Consider the following 20,936-nt stretch of genomic DNA (forward strand, 5'->3'; position numbering starts at 1 on the left):
GAGCGGCCCGGGAAGCCTTGCCCTCCCCTGGATTTTGTCCCTCCCAGATTTCTGAGCTGGCGAGCAGCCGCTCCGCACTGCAGCCCGAACCAATTGTGAAAGACCTAACCAAGCCCAGCCCAGCGGAAGGAACGGTTTCAGAGTTGTTGGTTTCTCTTTGATAAAGAAGCCCTTGCTTGCTCTTGCTTTTTATTCCATCTGGTGTTTGACGGAACAATCCTCCAGAAGCAGTTTAGAGTGACTGGTGAGAGGACACACGCCAAAAGCTCACGGCAAGGAGAAGGATGAAATTCTTTCTGCAGTGCCTCCAGTTTCTGCCCTTACTGATCATCTTCACCTTAGAGTCGCTCCTGAAGCTTTTTATTCCTAAGAAGAGAAAATCAGTGACGGGAGAAATCGTCCTGATTACTGGAGCTGGCCATGGAATTGGGAGACTAACTGCCTATGAATTTGCCAAACTTAAAAGCAAACTGGTTCTGTGGGATATAAATAAGGTAATAGTGCTTCCTATGTTTTCCTTTCTGGCACCTTTAATTGTAGTCATGGATGTATTCTGTGGGCAACAACTGCATACAGCATCTCTATAAACTAGGGAGAAGAAATTACCCTTGGCATTTTATAGATCCATTAATATTTATGATTACAGGATAAATGGACCTAGAGGATATAAAATTCCCAGGGACTACCCATCACTAATTTTGCATTGTAAAGGTATCCTTACTTTTGCCCAGAAAATAATTTGTCATCTCCTCCAGAGCCTGATTTCACTGATCCCTCTATCTTCACTGATCCCTCCATCTTAAACAAATGGAAAGAGTAATGGTTTTAAGTTAGTCTATTAAGAGGCTTGCACCTCTTAAGAAAGAAAAATCCGACTTGCTGTTACTGAGATAAGTGTCTTTAAAAGGTACCCAGCAGCAAGCAACATTACTGTATCATAGCAATTGCCAAAAATAATTTTTAAAATCATCTTTTAGTTAAAAACAGTATAAAAGAAAAAACTCTGTAGGGCACCTGGCTAGCTCAGTCAGTAGGGCATGCAACTCCTGATCTTGGGGTCGTTGAGTTCAAGCCCTATGTTGGGCATTGAGTTTACTTAAAAACATAAAACTAGGCAAAAAAAAAATTAGAATAAAAAGAAAAGAAAAGGGAAAATCTCTTCGATTTACATAATGGTTTACAAGAATAGGTACAGGCTTAAGGAAGAGAGGTGGATTTAGAATGTAACCTTTTATAGGGCCAGCAGTAGATGGACAGAGAGGTTTAGGCAGGGCACCTGAGGGCCTGAAGAGCCATCCCATACACAGTGGTCAACATCCAGCACTGTAGCTGTAAACAAAAATTCAGGGAATATGAAGTTAGGTAAGAGCTCGCCCAGTGAGCAGATGGTTAAGATAGCAATCAGTGAATACTTACTGAGTGTCTGTTGCATGGATATTAAGAACACGGCAGCAAATAGGACGTAAGGTCCCATGCCCCTAATCTTGTAGGGAAAATAGACTTTAAATAATTGTACATGCAATGAAAGATACAAACTAGGCCCAGTCTAATCTGATGTGGACACTGATGGCAAATGCCTGGCATGGTGGTACACTCAAACTCAGCAGAACTCTCCACCTCTTCATGAGCTACCTTCTGACTTCCTAGAGCTTTTGGTTCCTTTCCCGCAAAATAGAGAAAACAACAGTACTTATCTTACCTTAAAGGACTGGGAAGATTATACCAAAAAGCACACACAAAGCATTTAGCAGTGCCTGGCACATGGTAAACACACATTAGTTATTATCCATTCACAAAGTGAAATTTAAGCTAACAGTGGAGGATTTGGAGCTAAGAATTAGGTGACACATCTGTGTTAATGATTCCCACTGCCCTGTGCTCATTTGTACAAAATTTTCTCCACTTCAGAGTGGAGTGCTTTTATTCAATAAATGATTATTGAGTACCTACTATCTGCCAGGCACTTTTCTAATGCAGAGGACACAGCAGTAAAAAAAAAACACAAACTTCATGAACAAGGAACAATAAAATAAAACATGCTGCATCATAAATTATGTAATTGCTGGAAGGTGATAAATATTTTAAAAAGTAAAATATGAAAGGGGATAGGGAATCTCTATGGTGGTGGTGGGGAAGAGGGATGAACATGTTGGTCTTATACAGAACGCCTCATGAGATGAAGATAGTTGAGTCAAGATCAGAAGAGGCAGATGGTGCCTTGAGCCCCTCATATCTCTGCAGAGAGGGATCAGTAAATGCACAGAGTGAGGGAAGGAAGAAAAGTAAAAATCTAGATCTATCCTTTCAAACACAATGGTAGGTACTAGCTACTAGCTACTACGGCCATCGAGCATTTGAAATGTAGCTCCTCTGAATTGAGATGTGCTGTTGTGTAATTACACACAGGATTTCAAAGATGGTATGAAAAAAGGAATGTTGAATTATCTTACAACTTTTACATACATTAAATGTTGAACTATAATATTTCATAATAATAACAAATACTCCAAAATAATATTTTGTATATGTTAAGTTGAATAAAATATATTACTAAATTAAATTTAATTTTTTCGGGCAGTCCAGGTGGCTCAGTGGTTTAGTGCCGCCTTCAGCCCAGGGTGTGATCCTGGAGACCCGGGATCGAGTCCCACATTGAGCTCCCTGCATGGAGCCTGCTTCTCCCTCTGCCTGTGTCTCTACTGCTCTCTCTCTCTCTCTGTCTCTCATGAATAAATAAAATCTTTTTTAAAAAATTTTATTTTTTCAAGTGTGGCTACTAGAAAAAAATTTAAAATTCAGTACCTGGCTCGCATTATATTTTATGAGACAGCACTGGTCTAGAAACTTAAGAAGCAGCAGTTCCAGATCATACAGTTTCCCACAAGCTACTGTTTGTGCTTTGGCTTTTCCCGGAGGAGCCAGTGGAGAGCAGATAGGAGTCTAGCAGTAGTCCAGGCAAGAGATGATGCTGGTTTTGCAGGCCAGGGAAGTTATAGCAGAAGTGATCAGAAAATTCAGGAAAATGTAGCGAGTATGTATTATGTTAAATTCATTCTATTTAAATAAGCCATCTATTATTTTGAGATTATATCCTTTGCACTTTTTTGTGGATAAAATATACATATATATTTAATGAAATTACAATGATAGTAACTGATAGTTTCTATGTTGGTTTTAATTTGGCCAAATAAAAGATTGGCAGTCCTAGTTCAGTGTCTACACTGCAGTCCACTTTTCTTGAAATTTTATGAGTTTTAAAATTATGATAGTCTGAGAGTCACTGAACTTGACTGGAGAGGGAGAGTAGGGTGGAAATTTCAAGCAGTCCAGGCAGCAGAACCTAGAGATATAAAACTTTTGGGCTGGTGGCTATACTGAGAATGAGTCAAAAAGAGAAGAGTTTTTTAGATTGTCTTCAGATCAAACTGGAAGGGCAAAGAGGGGCCAGATAAAATTCTTTCCCTCGAGTGCAAAGACAAATTGTCCCCAGAGACAATTTCTCAGGTTAAGTCAAGCAGCCAGGATAACAATGCCCAAAGATATCCTTCTCAGGATGTTGAGAACAGACATCTTCCTACACATTATGAAGTCTACAGAAAAAGGAGCATGAATTTAGGGAGGAATTAGTGGTGGCTTCAGCTTTGTTATTCTACTAAGATGGATGCCATAATTTTTTTATTGTCCTATGTAGATAATCTCACATTTCTTGACCATTCTCACCCCCATGCCTGTTTACATAAGTTTGTGAAGATAAATGTATAGCAAGTGGTGAGCACCTACTATATACTCAAAGACTGTTTGTCACATGGAAAAGTGAATTAATGAATGGAAAAAAGAAATGGAAGGAATCAAAAACATGTAGATGTTTAGTAGTCTAGGTAATGGGCAAAAAGTTTCAGTTGTGGGATAGAGGGCAAAGAATGATGAGTAAAGACTTTTTTAAAAAGATTTTATTTATTTATTCATGAGAGACACACACAGAGAGAGATAGAGGCAGAGACACAGGCAGAAGGAGAAGCAGGCTCCATGTAGGGAGCCCAACATGGGACTCGATCCCGGGTCTCCAGGATCAGGCCCTGGGCTGAAGGCGGCCCTAAACCGCTGAGCCACCCAGGCTGCCTGAATGATGAGTAAAGACTTAAAGGTGAGCCCAGGATTAAAAATTGAGAACTGAATCCAGCATATTAGGAAAAAGGTTAACAAGGAAAATGTTAAAGAATGACAAGCAGTCCCACTGCGCTGAGAAAAATTTTAAGTCTGCCTACTTTTTATTTCTTACCCAATGAATATGGAGACTGTCTAAAATTTTTCCTGGCAGAATTTAGAACTTAAATTTGTTGCATAGTTCAGGAGGTGTGGCGTGCAGCCCTTGGCCCTAAGCGAGGAAGACCAGGGAGATAGGCAAAAGCGCGATTGCAGATGTAAAAGTAGGACGTGTTTACCAATACGCACTGTGTCTGTTGATGCAGAAACCCAACCAGTACTAAGCAAATCTCCACAAATGGAATAAAGGCAGATAGAGTTTTATTGTAGAATTTGTTCCAAATAAGGACTGAATTTTAGAAATACCCAAAGAATCAGTACCATATACTTCTTAAACTTTAGTGTGATAAAATATATATTACATAAAAATTTCTATTTCAACCATTTTTAAGCATTCAGGTTAGTTGTGTTGAGTGCATTCCCATTATTACAAAATGACCTCTACTATCCATCCCCAGAACTTTTTCATCATCCCAAAAAGAAACTTTGCACCCATTAAACAATTACTCCCCAGCCTGCCTCCCCCAGCCCCTGGCAACCACCATTCCACCTTCCCTCTCCTTGTATCTGACTATACTAGGTAGCTTCTAGAACTAGAATAATGCAATGTTTGTCTTTTTGTATCTGTTCTGTTTCATTAAGCTTAACATCATCAAGGTTCACCCATGCTGTAGAATGTGTCAGAATTTTATTATTTTTGAAGGCTGAATAATACTCCATTGTGTGTATATGCTACATTAATGAAATACACTTTTAAAGGAAGGGACCAAAAGCTGCCTGGAGGTACAGGAGGGCAACATAAGGTTTACTTGAGATGTTCCAATGTCCCTTGGGGAATAAGGGCTCCTCATCAGAGGACAAACAGTTTGTGTGAGAAATTTCAGCAAAAGCAAAAACACCCTATTTCCTTTTCCTGTCACAGTAAGTTTACTGAGCAAACTGCAAATTCTTTCTGTAGCTGTCCAGATTTTGGGTTTTCTGAAAGAGTAATTACAGTTTACCAGCAAATTTGCACACTAGTGTTCTGCCCTGCTATTCTCTCTTGGGTAAATGTATTAAGTTCATCTACTTGTGCATTAGCTGACAATAATTTCTTGGTTTGCAGAGTTCACAGACTAACCCTCAATCCAAGGTATGGTTTCAGACATTTTCTACAATGAAAAAGCTATAAAATTGGTAAAGGCAAACCAATAAACATACAAAAATGGAAACAAAAAAAGAAAAACAAAAACAGAACCCTATGGTCTGATCACAAATTTAAGGTGACAAAATCAACACTCCAGATAGGGCTCGTCATTCCTTTTCTCACATCTCACACCTATGACCTCCATCTGACTTGTTGCAACACCATGCTGCCAATTACTTAAACTTTTTAGTTTTTAGCCCTTTTTAGCAAGGGCTTCAGCTTTGGTTCTTCCTACCTTCCTCGTCCAATCACCAAGTCCTTCTGACTTTACCTCCTAAAGATATGTTTTATGGCTGATTCTCTTCTCTACATTCTTTCTAGTAAGGCCACAGTTCACGCTTGTGTCATCTGATGGCTGAATCATTGTAAACTGCCTACTAATTTTTCTCTCTTCCTATAGTATTGACCCCTAAAGTCTGTCCTCTATACTTTAGCAAGAGTAATCAGTATGATACCCAAATATGACTCTGTGATTTAATCAGTACCCACCCCCTAACTTTTTGGATAAAACTTGGTATGACATGCAATGCCCTTTGATTTGGGCATTGAATCCTATGACTCAACAACACCAATCTGTTAATATTTTCCCACTGGACCTTTCTCCTATCCATCCCTTTGTTTACAGTCTGTCTGCATGCCCTTTCCCCGCTTTTTACCTGGCTGTGCTACTTACTCTTAAGACCCAACTCTGGTACCTTTTCTTCTAGAATTGTATTGAATGCCCCTCCTCTGTATTCCAGTAACTGTCTGTATATTGTTCTGTTATAATACTTACCATAACATATTAGTTTGAAACATATGAAACTGCCAATTTTCAATCCTTTATTCCAACAAAATAACAATTCCACATGTCCTACCTAAATCTTATATTTATTTTATGTTTCTTTCTACTAGACTATGAGTTTGCTGAAGTCAGCACTCTGTCTCATTCATATTTGTGTTTACAAGTTTCCTCTAAGCACCGTGACTATGACCTACATGTTAAAATGTTAAAGGAATGAGTGAATGAATGAATGAGTGAACTGTAATTAACCCCTTATTTATTTATTTTGCAGCTTGAAAATTATGTGAATATATTTTAGTGACACAGAAAGAAAAAATTTAATAATATTTTAAAAATCTTGTTATGAAATACACATTCACAAAGTATGTAAAATTCATGAATACAAAACTAGTATTTTAAGATTTTTATGTTCTTTAAAGAAGTTCAGTTCCAAATAAAAGAAGCTATTCAAAGTACTAAGAGCAAAGTGTACCTATATTCCTGCCAAAAATGTGTCCAGGTAAATTCTTGCTTAATGCTTGGTCAAACGATCTGACTATCCTCAATTATTGTCAGCTGTTGATATAATATGTTCATGTCATTTATTTTGTCCTCTCTATCCTTTTTGTTGCCTTTCCTAGCATGGGATTGAGGACACAGCTGCTGAATGCAGGAGACTGGGTGCGAAGGTTCATGCCTTTGTAGTAGACTGCAGTAACCGAGAAGATATTTATAGCTCTGCAAAGAAGGTGAAATTTTGTGTTTGGTTACGTTTGCATCATGTTAAAGAAGATGTGGTCTATGTGTACAATGGAATATTCCTCAGCCATTAGAAATGACAAATACCCACCATTTGCTTTGACGTGGATGGAACTGGAGGGTATTATGCTGAGTGAAATAAGTCAATTGGAGAAGGACAAACATCATATGGTCTCATTCATTTGGGGAATATAAAAAATAGTGAAAGGGAATAAAGGGGAAAGGAGAAAAAAATGAGTGGGAAATATCAGAAAGGGAGACAGAACATGAGAGACTCCTAACTCTGGGAAACGAACAAGGGGTGGTGGAAAGGGAGGTGGGCGGGGGTGGGGGTGACTGGGTGACGGGCACTGAGGTGGGCACTTGATGGGATGAGCACTGGGGGTTATTCTATATTTTGGCAAATTGAACTCCAATTAAAAAAAGAAAGAAAGAAAGAAAGCCAAAAAAAAAAAAAAAAAGAGGATTGCATCATGTCAGAGCTGAGAGAGATTCTAGAGATCTCAGCATCATGATACAAACAAAATAGCAGAAGTTCTGCCCAAGGTTTTGCAGCCTTGGCAGATCCAGAATTAGAACGTATAATTGAGTTTCCCAGACTTCAGTGTGTTGTAGAATCGTCCACAGAGCTTGTTAAAAACAAACACCCCAGAGATACCTGGGTGGCTCAGTAGGTCAGGCATCTGCCTTTGGCTCAGATCATGACCCCAGGGTCCTGGGATTGAGTTCTGAAACCGGGATCCCTGCTCAGAAGAGAGCTTGCTTCTCCCTCTCCTTCTGTATTTTCTTCCTCTCCCTCTGTGCTCTCTGTCAAATAAATTAAATATTAAAAAAAAAGACACACCAGAGGTTTGCTTTCAGTGGATCAAGGACTAGGCCCAAGAATCAGCATATTTAGTACCCCACATACCCATGCCTCACCCATCTGCTTCTGCTACAAGTAAATTCTTGCATGATACTGCAAATCACTGACAGGGTCTTCAAAGCCCTCATCAAAGAACTGGATTAGGGAATTAGGATAAATTTAACTGTTTATCAGGTTTTGATCATAGATAGATTTATTTCTGTAAACCAGTATTTGTCTCTTCTATATACAACTAAGATGTGCTATGTATATATAATGAAGTTTCACTCCCAAAGCATTCATACATGTGCTTGTTAACTACATACTACAATAGTAAGAAAGTCAGTAGAATTACCTGGGAAAATTCCATGAAATACACATTCCTAGACCTCACCTTTGGATAATCTGAATCAGTATAGTATAAAGATTCTGATTCCACCAGCCTTGAGAACCTCCTTGGTTTAAGGGGATTTTAGATTTGAGGACATTTTTAACTTCTATTTTTGAATTTTAATCTTTTTTTAAGATTTTATTTATTTATTCATGAGAGACACACAGAGAGAGAGGCAGAGACATAGGCAGAGGGAGAAGCAGGCTCCCTGCAGGGAGCCTGATGCAGGACTCGATCCCAGGACCCCAGGATCATGCCCTGAACCAAAGGATCAACAACTGAGCCACCCAGGTGCCCCTGAATTGTAATCTTTTATCTCAAACTGATGCCTCTATTACTGGTGAGGCCTGAGATAAGTCAAATGAATAAGTCGAAATCGGGATGCCTGAGTGGCTCTGTTGGTTAAGACACTGACTTGATTTCAGCTCGAGTCATGATTTCAGGGTCATGAGATCGAGCCCTGCATGGGGCTCTGCACTGGGTGTGGAGCCTGCTTGGGATTCCCTCCCTCCCTCTCTCCCTCTGCCCCTCCCCTAGCCCCCTCACCCTGCCATGTCATGCCCCTACACACACACCCTGCTCTCTCCTTTTCTCTCTAAAAAAAAAAAAAAAAAGACTAAGTAGAAATTATCCAGACTAGTGGTGGGAAATAGCTTTCCTACAAGGGGGTACAGTAGGAGCAAGGCCAGTAGACGAGAAACATCTGCATTTAATAGTAACTATTTTACTTAAATTAACTGTGAGAGATGTACATTCTTTCAGTTACTACTGCCTCTATCACTGCAAGTTAGCTAACGTCTCTGTGCATAAGTTTCCCCAATCATAAAAGGTACAGCAAGTACCTACCTCAGGGTTTTAAGAGGGATTAAATCTATTAATGATGTAAAGTTTTTAGATCAGCACACAATGATCATCTCTAGACTCATCTGGGAATAGGCTGTTCTGGAAAAGGTAATTTCAGTATTTGAACCTATTCTGTGTGTTTTAACCCAAGTATTTTTACTGAAATTGCGTGTGTGATGACAGGTGATTATCAGATATTTTGAAGTTACTGCAATGTGATTATTTTAGTAGCAGGACATTTTTATGTCACCTAACCATTTAAACTCACAGCTTGCTTTCATTACTGAGAAATGTGCAAAGCAGACATTCATACTGTGTAGAGATAAGAGGCAATGATATGGGGAGCTCAAGGATGGAGGAAGGGACAAGTGTGTCTGGGCAAATTATATTTTAAGTCATCCTACTTCAGAGGCATTACAGCAGCTTCATCACTTCAACCACACACACTGTCCAGTTTTTCTCTATATCTTAGGGGCATTATTCCAAATGACAGTTTTAATATGGTGCTAGAGAAATGGATATAGGTACAAATAGTGTTGATGAAGAACCAAATATCTTGGCTTGACTCTTTAATAATTTAAATACAACCTGATGAAATTCAGGTTGTATTTCTGGCTGGAACAAGCTTCCAGCAATTGGCACACCAAGGCCCTAAGGGGTCGCTAATGGGTATTCCACCCCCTGGCTTCCTTTCTGTTTGAGGTTTTGAGGCTTGTCTTAGGCTCTGGGGTGAGAAGATCTGGAAGAGTCTCAGCTCCATGTGACCTTTAATAGCCATGTGATCTGGTGCAAGAAATAGCCATTCTGTTTTTCATGTTCCTCATCTCTAAAATGAGCATACCAAAAGTTGTCAGCTCATGGAATTATTGTGAGAATTAAATGAGATAAATAATGGAATCATACAAAATGCATAGCACAATGAAAGCCTTTAACAGGCTATTTGCCACCTCCCCCTCAGTCCCCAGCACACTGCAGCACTATCTAAATATGATAACTCTTAACAGAAGTTAGCTTTTATTTGGAACACAATGTATAACAGAATTCATTGTAACTCTAGGATCCATCCACCAAGAAGCTTAGTTACTCAAAGAACCATAAAAATATCAGATAAGATATGCTGGTGTTGCCAGCCCTTAGGCCAACTTCCACCTAAGGAAGAGAGCTTGGTGAGCAACAGGAAGGAGTGACTACAAAAATAAATAGAAGATGTGACCAGCTTAATGGTATAATCAGTTTTACATAGTTCCCCATATAGTCCCTGCATTTGCCAATTAATTAAAAAAATTATTTTTTGCTTACCTTTTGGAGTAATATTTAAAAAAATAAATGCTAGGGTGTTTTCATTTGTTTTGTTTTGTTTTTTGTTTTTGTTTGCCCCTGGTTATGGTTTTATTGTTTGTTTGTTTGTTTTGTTTGGCTTGGTTATGTTTTTATTAGCCAAACACCTCTCAGGTATAATCAATAGAGCAAAGTCAAGAGACTAAATTGCAAAAGAAAATTTCTACCTACCAGACTCACAGGTAGTGCTGTTTTGAAATTAAGTAGCTAAGATTAAAAGGTTCTTTTTTCCATGTTGGCACATAGATTACAAAACTACTTTTTTCCCATATCTAATAGAGGAACACATAGCTCTTTAATCATTCTTGAATGCAAACCTTCCTTCATAACTCTTAATGATGCAGGTATTTGTCTTATTTTTAAAGGTGAAGGCAGAAGTTGGAGATGTTAGTATTTTAGTAAATAATGCTGGTGTAGTCTACACATCGGATTTGTTTGCAACACAAGACCCTCAGATTGAAAAGACTTTTGAAGTTAATGTACTTGCACATTTCTGGGTAGGTATGACTTCTTTTATGAAAACATTCCCTTTTGTGAAACCCAAAGACTATGTTTAAAATGGAGATTTCAGCACATGTAAAGATGCATCAAATTAATACTGAAGTTTTATCCAGGTATGAAGGATAACATACAAAGAGATCATTTTTCAGGGTGACTGGCTCACTTAGAAGAGCATGACACTCTTAACCTTGGGGTTGTGAGTTTGAGCCCCATGTTGGGTGTAGAGATTACTAAAAAAATAAGTAGACTTTTAAAAAAACAAAGGCCATTTCTCATGACCAAATCCCAAACAACCATTCTTCCTCCTCCCCTAAAAATATTAATAATAATAATAATAAACTTCAGGTATTATATATGTTTTAATTTTATACTAGATTCTCTCATCTATGTGATCTTGTTCATGAAGGAGGGGATTAGGGGTCATCTGAGCCCTCTTGTGTGGATCTGTTAAGATGATCCCAGTTTCCTTTGCGTGAGTCTCAGGCCTTGAGTGTTTTCTGGCCTTAAACTTGCAAACTTTATTATAAACCTCACATTCAAGGTCTATAGATAGATATTGACAGAAAGAGAGAGAGAGAGTATCTGAAGAGGCTAAGAACTGCCCAAATAGCCAGTTCCTGAAAGGGTCCCTCAAAGCTTTCTTGGATGTAAGTTTGGGATACACAATCTCTAAAGAATATTGCAATTGGAGAAAATGCAGCGTTGTATTATGTCAATATTCCCAAGTTATTGACACCTGTTTTTGTATCTTTATAACTTTGTATCCTTACAACTGAATTTACCTGTCTTTCTATGTTTATTAGTATGTAGGGCATTGTCTTAATGTTTTTGAATCCCCATCACATAGTAGGTGCTCAATATTTATCACATGAATTGTTCTGTGACTACTGGAAGATTGCTGTTCATTTCAGTATTTTGATGCATGACCAAACTATTTTCTAACAATTTAACATTACATACAAATTCTTTTGATAACTCTAGATTATTATATTTATTCAATATATGAAATGATAGAAAACATCAATGACAAAATGAGGGAGAATTAGGGAATAGTAGAAGTTCGCAATTTAAATGAAATGGAGTCTCAAAGTTTTCGGTATACATTGCTTTGCTTAGCTTTTCCAATCTAGGCATCCTATCCAGTTGCCTTATGTTACCACATTTGGCAATTAATCTAGGTTTTTTCCCTTCATTCTAGGAAAAATATTAACAAAATATAGTTTGTTTAGAAATATTCCCAATGGAAAAAAAAAAGAAATATTCCCAATGGGTCTGCAAATCAGAAATAACAATATGTCTTTTCCTCTTAATAAATACTATTTCTAGACTACAAAAGCATTTCTTCCAGTGATGATGAAGAATAATCATGGCCATATTGTCACTGTGGCTTCAGCAGCTGGGCATACTGGGGTCCCCTTCTTACTTGCGTATTGGTAAGTGAGCATGTGTTTCCTTAATTTGTTCCTGTGCTTAACTTGTATGATTTCTTACCCTGTCTAATGAAAACTACTGTTAATAATGATAAACTTGAAGTTGCTGCAATAGTCAGAAAGTTGCACAAAAGTCTCTTGTTCAACAGCATTATCAACCATTAATCCCCTCCAAGGCTGACCATTCTAGAAGTGGCTGCAGGCAAATTATCCAATTAGAAGCTAAATGTCTTGAAGCATTTCTCATCGCTTTTAGCAGCAAGAAATTATAAAACAAGAGTAATATTTTTGTATCATTAATGAAAGTTAATATTAGTAATTTTTAATAAAGTAATTTTGTGGAAATAAAACAGTATAAAGAAAAAAAAACAAAAACAGTATAAAGAGAAAGTATAATCTGAGATTCTAAATATTAAAAGCATCCAAACAATGGCATTGTTTTTAAAAAATATAATAGTAATCCATTTAAAATCCCATGCCATTGTAATAACTGAAGAGCTTACTATATCAAGCAGGGCACAATAATGGTGTGCTCCACTGTATACTGTAAAGAATTGATCAGTGAGGCCACCATACCCCAGGTGACCCTACCGGTTGCACACACCCCAACAGTGCTTGGCCATTTTTATATTTTAGCAAATAATAACTCTTAAAATGTTGAATTACTGTGCAAATAATATATAGTGTGCAAATAAATATACATACAGATTGCTCAAATTTGTTTTCTACTATCCTGCTTTTTTGGAATGAAGTATCTAAATTCTAGAAACAGCAGATATAGTTGTATGCATATAAATATATAAACATAGGCATGGATGGGTATCTTGTTTCTATATAATATATACATACATATATATGTGTGTGTATATAAAAGGTCTATATTTTGCATTTTACAAGTTTGCAAGGGCATATACCAAGCCATTTTCCTCTAACCACATCTGGAGAGTGGTTATTCTTTGGTAATGATAAGTTTATTTTGTTCCTTTTATTCATCTGTATTTTCTCTCTTAATATATATTTGTCTTCTAATAGTTTTTAAAAATCAACATATATTTGGATTGAGGTTTCTTCTAAAAGACGAAATGACTGCTGATGCAGTCACAGAATAGACCTCTGGTCCAGAGCCAGTATAAATTAGATGATTGTCCCCTGGCCATCAGAAGCTGATACAATTTGGCATTCCTTGCCTTGATGAACCATAGCTACAGGTATTGCTGCTCAGCTACTATATGACGTCCTGATCCCCTGCCACATTCTTGGTCTCTGAGCATCGAGATAACCCAAGAGAAGCTAAGTCCAACAGAGCTGTGAACTTCCTCCTCCTCTTTGCCATAGTAAATAACTGTAGCTCTTTTGATTCTACTCCACTGAATGGTCAGCAGTGAAAACCAAGAGAGAACGTGTTTTGTGTGAGAAACAAATTTATTTTGGTTACTCCTGATAGTGCTTTCAGCAGAAGTAAAAGCTCTCACTGAGTATTGTCAAAGCACAAATGACACACACAGTAGTGCAGATTGCAGACAACACAATTCTAGGCAGCACTGTTCATATTTAGGTCCCTTTAAACTTGAAGGATTTTCCAGGAGATGGCAGTAAAGTAGCTTGAGAAGAGGAGTAGGTTTTTCGTCTTCGCACAAAGGCACCCTCTGGGCTGAAACCACACAAATGGTTTGTATACTTCTGGCTTTGGGACAGAACGGCTGCTTGCTTGCCCCTGCAGGACTCGTCTTTGGATCCTCAGCTGCAAATGACGTGAGCTGCTGCAGTCTGTGATCCTTAGTGACCATACCTGTCTTTGATTCAGTTGACTCTGGTTTTTGCTCAGCCTCTGATCAATTATAGAACTTTCACAGAGACTTCTTCAAACACAGAGCAGTGTGTTTATCATCGGTGTTTGTTATTAACAATTGGGTAATACAACAGAGACACTGCCCTTTAAAACATAAACTTTTCTATTGAAGTATGGCATAACTTTATAAAAGTGCAGAAATCATAAATGTACAGCTCAATGAATTACTATAGAGTGAACACATCTATTTAACCACCATGCAAGTAAAAAAAAAATAGAACAAGACCTTAGGAGCAACTTTTTGAACAATTCCCAACCAGTAATCCCTCTTTGCTTCTCAAAGGTAAACTCTGTAATTCACTTGCAACACCACAGAATAATTTTGCCTGATTTTGATCTTTAGATAAATGGAGTCACACTATGTTTGTGAGGTGTATCCTTGTTGTTGGTAGCTACGGCTCCATCATTGTCTTGCAGGCATTGTGTTGCGTGATATGACTAGACAGACAACTATTTATCCGTAATACCATTTACAAACATTTGGGTTGCTTTCAGGAAGAAACCATTATGAATCATATTGTTATGAATCTTGACTCAATAATTAACTTTATGTGACCTTTGACAAGTTCCTCAATTCCTCTATGCTTTATTTTCTTCACCCATAAAAGAGATTAATCATAGCAACTAACTCAATCACCAGGATGCTGTAAAGTTTAAATCATATAATGTAATGCACTTAGTATAGAATCTGGAGTCCTATAAGTATTCAATAACAGGAGGGTACCTGTTAGTGTTACATTCCAATTCTACTTCCCTGTAATCACACAGAATAGCAAGGTACTCCCTCTCATTTTAGTTTCCAGAATGCTTTGCCTCAGTGGAACTAACCCTATATGCTCTGGCTCCTGAAGGTTGAAATGAAATGAGAGGTGATCTGGAATTACCTGGGTTTTTTTCCCTGTAATCCAACTGTTAGCTGTCATTATCCTGAGTTGCTACAGCCATAGCAAAAGAATTTGTTACAGATCTAATCACCTCTATTGGAGAAAAATGTTTCTATTTATTTTGGAGTTACATTTCAACAGTTTTAAATGATTAATATGAAAAGTCCAAGATAAAAAAAACAGGGTTCACCATGAGAGATGTTCACCTTTTAATTTTATTCTAAAATGTTTTTTTGCTGCTTGCTAAGTATTTTGTCCAAAAGTGTCTTGATTTTAAAACGAAAATGTGGGCAGCCCTGGTGGCGCAGCAGTTTAGCACTGCCTCAGCCCGGGGCATGATCCTGGAGACCCCGGGTCGAGTCCCACATCAGACTCTCTGTATGATGCCTGCTTCTCCCTCTGCCTGTGTCTCTGCCTCTCTCTCTGTCTCTATGAATAAATAAATAAAATCTTTAAAAAAAAACACGAAAATGTTTAAAAGTACCACGAAACTCTGGCTAATATCTCTTGTCAACTTAAAGAGCCAATTTATATGTATGAAAGTCACCAGTATGGGAAGACATGGCAAAATCAAGTCCTGATCTTTATTAGCTTATAATGAAATGTTATTTAAAAGGATGATTGGAAAAAGAAATATTAATTCATATTATTAATAATAAGAAATTTGATGTAATGTTACAAAGTGCAGAAAAAATCCACTCACTTTTAGCTTTCATATATATATAAACAACTGCACCCTGAAGTTCAAAAATACGGAGTTCTTTTAATACACTTAATATCATTAACTCTAAGCTTTAATATATTTGTGCACTTTTGGTTCATTTAAGGAAAATCAGAAAATACAGTTTAGTAAAAGAAAACAAATGTACTGATAATCTTACCATGTAGAAATAACCATGGTTAAAAATTATTATCATTTTAGGACATTTTAAATACAGGTAGACAGTCAAGCATTGAAAGAAATCTGCCTACATAATCTTGGCTTTTTAAAATTTTAAATGAACATTTTGCACATTAATATATACATATGTGCAATATCATTTTCATTTTTTGCATGATATCCTGCTGCACATATGTGCCACTGTTTTGCAATTTATCCACTATTTTTGTGCAGTTTATTGCCAGGACTCTTTCAGTTGCAAAGAACACAAAACTTAAATGGCCTTGGACCAAAAGAGGAATTTTTTAGCTCTGTAGTTAAAAGTCTCAGGCAGGCTCTCCTCTATCTGTCGGTAGCAGCTCCAGAGTAATAGCCTCTCAATATCCAGCAGGTGGAGGAAAAGCCATGATTTCCCAGTTAATGTCTTTCAAACACTCTAGTTCCAGAGTTTACTCTAACTAGATGGTCCAACTACTGTATGGGGAGGCAGAGAGGGGTGCTACCTGGCAAAATCAGAGTGATGTCACCAGAATAAGGAAATCAGAATGCCGGTGGGCAAAAACAACAGCTATCCATGCCAGACATTTAAAATTGTTGCCTGGGTGGCTCAGCAGTTGAGCACCTCACGTTGGCCCAGGGCATGATCCTGGAGTCCTGAGATCAAGTCCCATATCGGGTTCTCTCCATGGAGCCTGCTTCTCTCTCTGCCTATGTCTCTGCCTCTGTGTGTGTGTGTCTCTCATGAATTAAATAAGTAAATAAGTAAATAAGTAAATAAGTAAATAAATAAAAAAATAAATAAAATTGTTTCCGACCATTGGCCTTCATGAACTATATATCCCAGAGACTAACTTGAATATAAATCTTTAGAAACAAGATTGGTTATTTCCTTTGGATAAATATTTATAAGAGCAATTACTGGATCTAAAAGCATGGCATATTTTTAATGAATTTGATACCTTTTGCCAAATTGCCTTCCAGATAAGGCTGCCAATTAACTTGTGCTTTGGAAAGGAGAAAGCTATGGAAATTCTTTCTCATCTTTTTTCTTAAGCTTAGCATATATTGAAGGTTTAAAGAAAAGATTCCTAGTTCAATGATATAAAATGAAAATATTCTGTATGTTGATAAACAAATAATTTCCTCAGATTCTCACCATTATTGGTAGGCAAAAACTCCCATCTTGTTTTAGTTTGTATTTATTTTATTCCTGAAATAAAACATTTTTATATGCATAGATCCATTGGTATATTTATATTGTGAATTTTCTGCTAATGTCCTTTAACCATTTATCCATTAGAGGATTGTCTTATTCATTAATAAAAGTTGCCGTATATTAACCCTTACCCATGTCTTATATGTTGCAACTGCTTTACCAGTTTGTCATTTGCCTTTCAACTTGATTGTGAGCTAATGAAGTTTAGACTATATCATATAGAGGCCTGGTTTATTGCGCCAATTTAAAGCCTGATTCTCCCACTTTGTCTCGTGTCTTTGGGCAAGTCCTATAACCCTGTTGGGGGAGGTCCTTCAGAGGACATGACCTGTAAGCTGAACCTAGGCAATCAGAGGCTCCCCCCGCACCTCACCCTGTCCTTGGAACATGGTATCCTATTGCCTTCCCCATTCCCAAAAGCTGCCCCAAGGACACAGCCTTGAGATAGAAAGGTGATGTCAATACTATCTGGATGGTATATATGACTAAACCCAATTAAGGCCTCTTGTAAACTTATAAGATTCTGGCAGGTGGGTGAGGAAATCTACTCCCCTTGCGGCTGTGCTAGAAGAGCCTCCCAGGTTCCCTCGCTTGTTACACCTGCCATCCACCAATCTGTAGTGGCCTTTTCTTTCTTCAGCCTCTCCTTGCTCTCCATGTACAGCAGGGAGCAGTTTCAGATTATACCCAAGAAGCTCCCAAGGGGATTGTAAACCAACAACTCCCTCAGTGCCTCCATTTCCTTTTTGGTAAATGAGGATCATGGTAATACCTATTTCAAAGAGTCGTTGTGAGGATTAAATGCAATAATACATCTGAATAATGGAGGACAGTGTCTGACATATAGTGATCAATTTTACATGTGATTATTTTTGTGTCATTTTTCAAGGTAAGATTTACGTTTTACCTAAGAAAATCTAGAAATCTATCTTTTAAGCCTTCAGGATATGTCTAAGCTTTAAAAAAAAATTTGAGAGAAAACTTTGCACATATTTGTATTTTCCAAAGCACAGGTTAATTGGCACAAATTTACAACTACTTTGTATAATTGCTAATAAATACAGACTTATAGAAAAATAATCCAGTAATTGCCCTGAACTGCACAATTAAAAATGGTAAAAATGGCATATTTTATTATATATATTTTCACACAATTTTCTAAGATGAATAATGTAATACTCCAAAAACCATAGAATTGTACACTTCAAATGGGTGAATTATGATACATGAATTTCTCTATAAAGCTAGGTTTTTTTAAAAAAAAACTAATTAGAAAAGAAATATCTGCTTAGAATATGATTAATTTCCCTTCTCTTGCCAAATGAAGGAGCTATGACAATAAGAATTGCTTTGCCTTTCGATTCTTTGATTTGACAAATGTTTATTGAGCAGCTGTTATACGCCAAGCACTATGCTAGGCCCTGGGGATTTATTGGAAACCAAAATAGTCATGAAACTTATAGTAAAAGTATGAGGGACAGATGTTAAAAAAAGTTCATCCAAATAAATATTTAATCACAAATCCTAAACAGGCTATTTTGAAAAACCGAAGGTTACTATATATTGGGAAAATAATTTAGACTAGGAGTAAGGGAAGGCCTCTTTGAGGAAGTGAAACAGACTTAAAGGAAAAAATAGGACTTGCCCAAGAGAATTTCCCTGGATATATTAAATAATTAACAGGCTATAGTGATATTAAATCTTATGGAAGCAGCATCAACAAAAGCAAACACTTTACCAATTTTCCTGGCAAGACCTTTGAACCTACTCAGTTCTCATTCCAGTAAGTGACGCTGGGATGCAGTAAGCGACCCGTGCCCAGGCTTCCTAGACTTTAAAGACTGAGTTACTGGTTTATCTTTGCGAGAGAGATCAAACGCGCTTGCGCAGAAACAGGGGTGGGAGCAGCAGGGAGCAGACGAGAGAGGAAGTAAGAGAATCCCAATCGGGCTCCCCGCTGAGTGTAGACCCTGAGATCATGATCTGAGCTGAAATCAAGAGAAATCAAGACTCTTAACCCACCGAGACACCCAGGGGCCCTGCTTCCGTAGACTTTAATGTCTATAAATTTATCTAAGTAAATTTACCTATCTGCACATACTGACTCAGTAGGTCTGGGCTAGAACTTGAGACTCAGCTCATGGCAATGAGGCTTGGCACAGGACCACACTTAACTAGGGAAAACAGGCATCTGAATTAAGCAGATACAGCAACTTTCTTGAATTATTTTGTGACCTCTCTCTGTTTATTTTCAGTTCAAGCAAATTTGCTGCTGTTGGATTTCATAAAGCTTTGACTGAAGAACTGGCTGCCTTAGAAAGAACTGGAGTCAAAACAACATGTCTCTGCCCTAATTTCATAAACACTGGCTTCATCAAAAACGCAAGTACTGCGTAAGTTGAGACAGAAACGAGGACAAAAGGATTGGTGATTAGTGTGAATATCAACCATTCTGTGCAGTTTCTTAAATATTTTAATCCTTAGAACACCTGATATTCGATGCCCTTAGCTCATCTCAATTTCAGCTCTTGTAGATTGTGGGAAAACAGGTGGAGAGACAAGTGAGGGAGAGAATGTACATAAATATAAATACGAGTTAACTCAGGTGAACTTGCTAATCCTCCTTTTTTTTTTATTTTCCCAAGCAATGTTTCTCTGACTTAAATATACATACATTTCACCAGGAGTGCTTGGGAACCGTGTAGGGGTCCCATCCCCAGATATGTTGGTTGCTTGGGTTTGTCTGGGATAGGGTAGTGGTGGGGAAAGGGCCTTAAGACTCTAGTTAGCAGGTATCATTGGCAATTCTGATACAGATAACCCAGGACCACAGTGTAAAAAACATTTTTGCTTGGTTATCTAGAGATTATCCTCTAAAATGAGTACCAACCAGTCTTCACTCGGTTAAAAAATAAAACTATAGGGGTGCTTGGGTGGCTCCATCAGTTAAGCATCCAACTCTTGAATTCAGATCAGGTCATGATCTCAGGGTCATGGGATTGAGCCCCACATAAGGCTCTGAGCTGGGTAGGGAGCCTGCTTGGGATTCTCTCTCTCCCTCTCCGTCTGCCCCTCCCATCACCCCCTCTCCCTCTCTAGAACTAAATTAATTAATTAAATAAAACTCTAAAGGATCAATTCTGAGGTTAAATTTTAATGTTTTTCCCCTTTGGGAATAGTTTTAATGTCTTCATAAGCATGATGCATACTTTTTAAAAATTCCAACATACAGAAAAATACAAATAAATAAGAAAGGTTTTTTTTTTAATTTCCTTGAAACCTATGCAGTGCAGATTACTCTTAACATTTTGATGAACATCCTTCTAGACATCTTTCTATGTACTGCTTAAATATCTGAATTTTATGCAACTGGCATATATTACACATGGGATTCTGGAAGCTGTAAGTAAAGTACTTATTTCCCTCAGCATTGTGTCATGGACATCATTTCCTGTCAGTAAATACAGAGTTTTATCATAGGTTGTATTGATTACTTAGTCTGAACAGTTGTGCCTACTAGAGATTTTTACCATAGCACAGCTATAATGAACATCCTAGTGCACACACACTTTCACATTTTGGTACCATCTCCTTCAGGTAGATTTTATTTTACTTTATTTTTTTTAAGATTTTATTTATTTATTTGAGAGAGAGAGCACAAGTGAGGGGAGGGGCAGAGAGAGAAGCAGACTCCCCACTGAGCAAGGAGCCCAATGCCTGGGGCTCAATCCCAGGACCCTGGGATCATGACATGAGCAGAAGGTGGATGCTTAGCTGACTGAGCCACCA

The 20,936-nt window shown here is 37.7% G+C and overlaps 1 protein-coding gene across 1 annotated transcript in view; it reads left to right on the forward strand.

Annotated features, from left to right (window-relative positions):
* Positions 1-20,936, forward strand: part of HSD17B11 (hydroxysteroid 17-beta dehydrogenase 11) — a 33,045-nt gene continuing 12,109 nt past the window's right edge. Inside the window, exons 1-5 of the mRNA XM_038582188.1 lie at positions 1-494; positions 6,854-6,961; positions 10,753-10,884; positions 12,215-12,321; positions 19,403-19,540. Coding sequence (XP_038438116.1) covers positions 285-494; positions 6,854-6,961; positions 10,753-10,884; positions 12,215-12,321; positions 19,403-19,540 — 695 coding nt within the window. The 5' untranslated portion in view covers positions 1-284. The remainder of the gene's footprint in view (positions 495-6,853; positions 6,962-10,752; positions 10,885-12,214; positions 12,322-19,402; positions 19,541-20,936) is intronic.

This window comes from Canis lupus, chromosome 32 (genome assembly GCF_011100685.1).
Source record: "Canis lupus familiaris isolate Mischka breed German Shepherd chromosome 32, alternate assembly UU_Cfam_GSD_1.0, whole genome shotgun sequence".
Lineage (NCBI taxonomy): Eukaryota > Metazoa > Chordata > Mammalia > Carnivora > Canidae > Canis > Canis lupus.